We start from the raw sequence: 7,686 nt of genomic DNA, 5'->3' as shown, positions 1-7,686 counted from the left end.
CTTAAGCAGCTGTTCAGCTATTCAATCAATACCTTAATAAATTCCACATTGGATAACTCAAGAAAGGAAGAAGTGAATTTCAAAGGCCTTGTCTTGCTTTAGCTTCGAACCTTCTTGAGTTAGAAACCTTCAGCCTGGGGTGAGCCAGAGATAATTCTCTTGAGTTGTCCCATGGCAAATTGGCCGGGTGAGTTGTCCCATGGTGAGTTGGCTGGGTCGAGTTTGCCAGGGCGAGAATGTCAGAAGTACACTCCAGCCATGTACATACAGTAGATATACCAGAGTTGTATGGCATTTGAGGAAACTGTTCATGTGTCAAGATGAAGAGAGTAAAATCTCATAAAGATCAAGTTCCCACTTGCCTCCCTACACTAGGCATAAGTGTAGCTAAGTGCCAATGAAACAACAGAACCCAAAGAGGAAGTACAATACGAGAAAGAAGACATTATAATTCTTTTCAAAAGTTATGACTGTGGACTCAAAAATAAACTTTTCCTAAGCATTTTACAAGGATAAGGTAAAGGTTCCCCTCGCACATATGTGCTAGTCGTTCCCAACTCTAGAGGGCAGCGCTCATCTCCGTTTCAAAGCCAAAGAGCCAGCGCTGTCTGAAGACATCTCCATGGTCATGTGGCCAGCATGACTCAACGCCAAAGGCGCACAGAATGCTGTTACCTTCCCACCAAAGATGGTCCCCTATTTTTCTACTTGCATTTTTTACATGCTTTCGAACTGCTAGGTTGGCAGAAGCTGGGACAAGTCACGGGAGCTCACCCCGTTACGCGGCACTAGGGATTCAAACTGCTGAACTGCCGACCTTTTGATTGACAAGCTCAGCGTCTTAGGCACTGAGCCACCACATCCCTATTTTTTTTATTTATTTTTTTTACAAAAATAGATAATGAGTATTAAGAGGTTTGCCCAAGGATCTTGATTAGGTTGAAGTATGGCTGTCAACCTTTGCCAATAGGCATTAGAACTGGGTTATGATTGTGAGCTGCCAGGAAGGAAGGAAGGAAGGGAGGGCGGGAGGGAGGGAGGAAGGGAGGGAGAGAGAGAGGGGAAATGAGGGAGGGAGGCTTCCTTCAGACTCTCCTAAAGAATACAAGCTCACCTTGCTTACTAAAAGCTACTTTATATCCCACTGATTTATGCAAATATCATAAGGTGTTCCCCTTTAAAAGCATAATTCTCTGTTTGATTGCCACCTTTTCTTCCATGTGTACACATTAAATTGGAGGAAATTTGTTTAAGGAACCATGATGAATTACTGGCTGTTTTTCTTTTTCCTCATAGCCATGCCAAAATGTGAGTACACAATTTTACAGAAATTATGAATTATGACAATACGATTTCTTTTTCCGATGCATGTGAATTCTAATTTTTATTTCTCTTACTTCTCTAGGGTCCCTTGCTGAGGTTCAACTTGTGTCATCGGGGCCTGAAACTGTAAGACCAGGGCAAAATCTCAATTTGGTCTGTAAAGTTACTGGTGTCTCCATCACTAGTGGTAGCTATGTTTGGAACTGGGTCCGTCAGCCTCCAGGGAAAGGCTTAGAATGGATTGCTAGAATCTACCCCAATGATGGCAGAAAATGGTACTCACCTTCTCTTCAAAGCCGCACCACCATTGCTTCAGACAACTCTAAGAATGAGTATTCCCTTCAGTTGAACTCCATGTCAGCTTCTGACACTGCCGTGTATTATTGTGCCAGAGATACACACTGATTGATTTTGTCTGCTCTTCTGGCAAAAACAGGAAACTGATTCTGACTGTGGTATTTTTTGTAGATCAACATTCAGAGAAATGAAATCATTTGAATTCTTGGAGTAAATTCTCCCAGAAAAAAACATTGTTAATGAATGCACTCAGTCATTGAAATGTTTAATGAAAAGAAGGAATAGGGGTGACATGATAACAGTGTTTCAACATCTAAGGAGCTGCCACAAAGAAGAGGGAGTCACCCTATTCTCCAAAGCACCTGAAGGCAAGACAAGAAGCAATGGACGGAAAGTAATCAAAGAGAGAACCAACCTAGAACTAAAGAGAAATTCATTGGCAAAGCTGTTCGATTTGCCATTGTTTCCATAATTCCCCAGAGTTCTACTTATTAATCTTCTGCCTTTTTTAGTTAAGGAATGAAAATGAAAAGTAATTAAAAATTTTAGTTTGGGGATTGCTGGAATCTATTAATCAGTGGAAAAACTTGGCTCCAAAAATTGTGGGTGCTCCAACACGGGAAATTTTAAAGAAGAGATTGGACATCCATTTGTCTGAAATTTTGTAGGGTCCCCTGCTTGAGCAGAGGGTTGGACTAAAAAACTTCCAAGGTCTTTTCCAACTCTGTTATTCTGTTATTCTATTAAATTCAGCTGAAGCAGATGATGTAACCATAGGTACCCTCTTGATGGCATGGAAATTACATATATTTGGGCAGCTCCCTATCTAGGTAGAAATAAGACAGAGTTTGGATCATAATGTCCTTAATTAAAAATAAAAAGAAATAGAAAATGGGTTACATTCACAATTTTCTCCCTGGCATGTATGTATGTATGTATGTATGTATGTATGTATGTATGTATGTCTTCCTCTTTCTTTCTTTCTTTCTTTCTTTCTTTCTTTCTTTCTTTCTTTCTTTCTTTCTTTCTTTCTTTCTTTCTTTCTTTCTTTCTTTCTTTCTTCCTTCCTTCCTTCCTTCCTTCCTTCCTTCCTTCCTTCCTTCCTTCCTTCCTTCCTCTCTCTCTTTTCCCTTATTTCTGATATCAGATTTCCCTTTAGTCCTGTTGCTGAACACCAGCGATCAATACTGAAAATCAAAATAAAATGTGCTAGGCATCTAGGAAATAGAGCGAATAAAGGAGCAAAGAGGCAATGCAGCCTAATCTCTATTTCAAATTTCTCTCTTCAGATCATCAAGTTTGGGGTAGAAGCCAGAGCTTTAATTTACTCTTTGGCAAAGGCAGATTTATAATTTGGAAGAGATTTCCTCTAGGGGGCACCAAAGTGCTGCAAATCAGAACTACAAATACAGGACAAGACTAATGTATGATATCTGGAAATATAAATAGCAGAACATTTGTAAAACAATTGCAATCTGGAGGGAAACCAAGAGCTGAAGAAGCTTTTTGGATGAGAAGCAAAACATCTTCAAAGAAAAAACCAGAAAATACAGTTGTCTCTTGAAAAAGCACCTTTGGGATAACCAGTGGAAAAGTTTGCCTTCACAAGTTGTAGGTGCTTCATCACTGAAGGTTTTTAAGAAAATACTGGACAGCCACCTATCTGGAATGGTATAAGGTCTCCTGCTTGAGCAGGTGGTTGGAATAGAAGATTTCCAAGGTCTCTTGCAGCTCTACTGTAATTGATTGATTGATCCCTCTTGGTTCAATTTAAGTTTAATTTTGTTTATCCGCTAGTTCTCCCTTACCCCTCTCACCCCAAACCTCATTTTTCCAGCAATCCCCAGACTAAAATTTTCAATTACTTTTCATTTTCATTCCTTAACTAAAAAAGGCAGAAGATTATTAAGTAGAATTCTGGGGAATTATTATTACCATCCATAGTACATCCTGAGATCTTCATAATATCCTTTCTTTGAAATCTTTATCCCTCAATTTAGAACTGAGGCAATTGCTGTGCCGCTGTGAATAAATCAAGGATACCAGTAGTACAGTTAAGTCAAACTATGGTTACATTAATATGAACCTTAAATTTTGGGATATCTGAGAAAAGTAGTTATGTGTCACGTGCAAAGAGAGAAAAATAGCAGGAGTAGTAGCTTGTGGTATTGCTGAGGTGCCTTGGAATAACAATGGGAAAAAAGGAAGGGAAAATCTGGAAGAACTCAAAGGAAGAAAATATGGAGGCAGAGTGATCTTTTCTTAAACCCAGCACAGCCATGGCTAAAACAAAGGAAAATGAGAAATTAACAGAAATTAACAGAGTAACAGAGTTGGAGGAGAACTTGTAGGGTCCAACCCCCTGCTCAGGCAAGAAACCCTACACCACTTCAGACAAATGGTTGTCCAATCTCTTCTTTAAAACCTCCAGTGATGGAGCACCCAGAACTTCAGGAGGCAAGTTGTTCTACTGATTAATTGTTCTCACTGTCAGGAAATTTCTTCTTAATTCTAGGGCGCTTCTCTCCTCGATTACTTTCCATCCATTGTTACTTGTCTTGCCTTCTTGTGCTTTGGAGAATAGGTTGACCAAGCTCTTCTTTGTGACATCCTCTCAGATATTGGAATACCGCTATTATGTCAACCATAGTCCTTCTGTTTTCTAGACTAGACCTACCCAATTCCTGCAACCTCTAGAACGTTCTCCTTAGTTCTAAATTGGTTCTCTCATTGATTAGTTTCCATTCATTGCTTCTTGTTATGCCTTGCAGTTCTGGATGACTTGTAATTTACAGATTGTCTTCTAGGGCAGCCCCATGTAGAGAATTTTGAAGAAGCTTTTCTTATTAAATGGCATAAAATGTAAACATGAGTAACAGATATACATAGAAATATAAAATTTCAGGCCTCATTGCAATTCTGCCTCTTCTAATGAGGATCGGCATTGAGGTTCAGTTCCCTTGTCTCAGCTATTTACATATGTTAAATGTAGATGATTCTCTTTTTGAAAGCGCAATGAATGCCAGACAGAGAGGTGACCATAACTGGAGAAGATGAATTTTTACTAGTTATCACTGTCCTTCAGGGATTACAGGGACCTGAGATATGCATTGTCCAGTGTAGAAGCCAATCTTGAATGCAATTAATTACTTTTCCAAGATCATTTCATTGAACTCTTTGTCCCTCAGTTTAATTGTCTATATTAGAACAGAGGCCATTCTATGCTGTTGTGAATAGCTCAAGAATGTCAGTCTATACTCAAGCCATGGTTATCTAGACTTGCCATAATTCTGAGACATTTGAGGAAACATCATGGGGCAAGAGAGCAAAAACCTCAAGAAAAACAACTTCTCATCTGTTTTTCTACACTAGGTATATTTTCTGAATATTTCAGAAAGCTATTTCTCTCTGAATAGCTAAGTGCCAATGAAACAGCAGAATTCAAAGAGGAAGTCCAATATGGGAAATAAGATTTTTTTCTCTGACAAGGTATGATTGTGGTCTCAAAAGGAAACTTGTCCTAATGAATATTGGGAAATTTGCCCAAAGATCTTGATTAGGCTGACATATGGTGATGAAAATCTTACTTTTCTAACAGGCATTAGGCCTGGGTTGTGAATTTTGGAAGGGAGGGAGGAAGGAAAGAAGGAAAGGAAGGAAGGAAGGAAGGAAGGAAGGAAGGAAGGAAGGAAGGAAGGAAGGAAGGAAAAACATAGACTTTATCTACATCCTCTTATTGAATACAAACTCTCCACTGAACCTGGCTTTCTAGGAGCGTCTTTATACCTCACTAGGAATATGCAAATATCATCATGAAATCTTCCTCTTTATAAGCAAGGTCCTCATTTTAAATCTTTACATTTCCTTCAAATTGTACATGTCAGATTGAAGGAAAAAAACTTTAAAAAGAGACTATGAATTTGTTGCTGTTTTTCTTTTCCCTGATAGCCATGCCAAAATGTAAGAACACAATTTTAGAGAAAGCAACTGTGACTTTTTATTTTTCAGAGGCTTGTGAATCCTGATTATTTTTTTGTCTTTTACTTCTTTAGGGTCACTTTCTGAGGTGCAACTTGTGTCATCGGGGCCAGGAACTGTAAGACCAGGGCAAAACCTCAATTTGGTCTGTAAAGTTACTGGTTTCTCCATCACGAGTAGCGGCTATGCTTGGCACTGGTTCCGTCAGCCTCCAGGGAAAGGATTAGAATGGATTGCCTATATCTATCCTTATGATGGCAGCAAACGGTACTCATCTTCTCTTCAAAGCCGCACCACCATTGCTTCAGACAACTCCAAGAATGAATATTCCCTTCAGTTGAACTCCATGTCAGCTGCTGACACTGCCGTGTATTATTGTGCCCGAGATGCACACTGACTGATTTTGCTTTCTCTTCTGTACAAAAACAGGAAACTGATTCTGACAGAGCATTTTTGTACCATGCAGCAGATCAAATTCAGACAATGAAAGCATTTGAATTCTTAGAGTAAATTCTCCCAGAAAAAACATTGTTAATGAATGTACTCAGTCATTGAAATGTTTAATGAAAAGAAGGAATAGGGGTGATATGAACGCAGTGTTTCTTTTTTTTTTATTGAAATAGTTTTTCAAATACAAATTTTCCCCCTTTTCCCCCCCCTCCCCATCCTCCCTAACCCCCCTCCCCCTCCCCTCCCCCCATGGCTTCTTCAAAATAAAATCATTAATATCAAGTTGAATAATACTTTACCATCCTTTTACACCACCCCCACATGCTAACCATTTCTTTCTAACATTGTTATTATATCCCCTTATACTAAACATTTCACAGCAACCTTCAGCTATAAAACTTTATAATAATTCCTAATTTGACATTTATTCAACTCTTAATCTACCCTTCTCCTCCACCCCCAAACATATATCTCTTAATTCAGATCTTTTACATATATTCATATCTAAACATAACCTCCCTTTTACTAAGCTAAACAATCAGTAACCTAACCTATCTCCACCCCTTTTCCTACAGGTCTACCCTTCACAATATTTTAATATATTTGTTCTTCTGCCCACACCACTAAAAGATATTTCCATATATAGACAAAATCCTCAAATGACTTTAAATTTGTAATCCATATGATATCTTCTGTAATGTCTTTCAACTAGATTGTTAATTCCATCGCCCATGTAAGGGTAACATCAAGTTCTGATTCCAACAGTATGTTTGGTATCTTCAATTACCATCTGCCCCCATCAATAATAAATGTTTTCGTGTATAAAAAACCACCCAAGTGACTTTATATTTATACTCCATATAGTATCTTCTGTAGTGTCTTTCATCTAGATTATTAATTCCAACCACCATGTTAAGGTAACAACCAGATCTTCTGCATGCCCCAGTCCCATAGTTCTCGTGCCTTATAGCTCAACATATACGTAATCCATTTTTCAAAGAGTCCAAAATAGAAAGTTCCAATCCACTCAGTTAGAGGCCATCTTCCACATCCCAAAAGCACAGCACTGCAGAGATCTGTTATTCTTCTCAAAATAGTATTAGTCAATAATTTGCCGTAGCTATATTTTCATATTAATCATCTCTTAAGTAACTGGCAATAGACTGTTGTTTAGTCTAAAATTTTTTAGCTTTGTAGAACCTGCTTCTTCTTTTCTTGACTTTTTGTGGTTTAGATCTCTATCCTGGTTGCCTTTCTAGGACTTGTATATCAGCTGGTTGATTTCCATGCTGGTCTGTAACTTGATAAGACATCACATTAAAATCCAAAGCTGCCTCTCTTGTATTTATAGGTAATCCAGTTATAACCTCTGAAGGAGAATCCAAAGGCGGCTCATCCGAAAGGACCTCTGTGACTTGTTGTTTTTCCATTACCTTCATCTCCATCTGCTTAGCCTGGGTTTCAATCTCTTGTTCATTTTGCGTTTCTTTATTCCCCTCCTGTCCTAACACTGATGACATACATGGAGATGTTGAATCCTTTTTAAGAACCTTGTAGTAAAATTCTTCCCCTTTTCCAACAGTATTTAATTGATATCTTTCTCCTTGGTATCTCGATATTATACCAACTGGAGCATCC

General features: G+C 38.5%; 1 gene segment (V, D, J or C); it reads left to right on the top strand.

The window, feature by feature from the left end:
* The first annotated feature begins 1,259 nt into the window (after positions 1-1,259).
* LOC139324851 (immunoglobulin heavy variable 4-61-like) lies at positions 1,260-5,995 on the top strand. The segment is given in 3 exon segments: positions 1,260-1,308; positions 1,406-1,510; positions 5,673-5,995. Coding segments are annotated over 3 exon segments (477 nt in total).
* Positions 5,996-7,686: the final 1,691 nt, after the last annotated feature.

Source organism: Pituophis catenifer, unplaced genomic scaffold, assembly GCF_029215685.1.
Source record: "Pituophis catenifer annectens isolate HBS135680 unplaced genomic scaffold, rPitCat1.0.hap2 SCAF_15, whole genome shotgun sequence".
NCBI classification, from domain to species: domain Eukaryota; kingdom Metazoa; phylum Chordata; class Lepidosauria; order Squamata; family Colubridae; genus Pituophis; species Pituophis catenifer.
The sequence above is the reverse complement of the archived record's forward strand: the minus strand, read 5'-3'. Positions and strand labels throughout refer to the sequence as shown.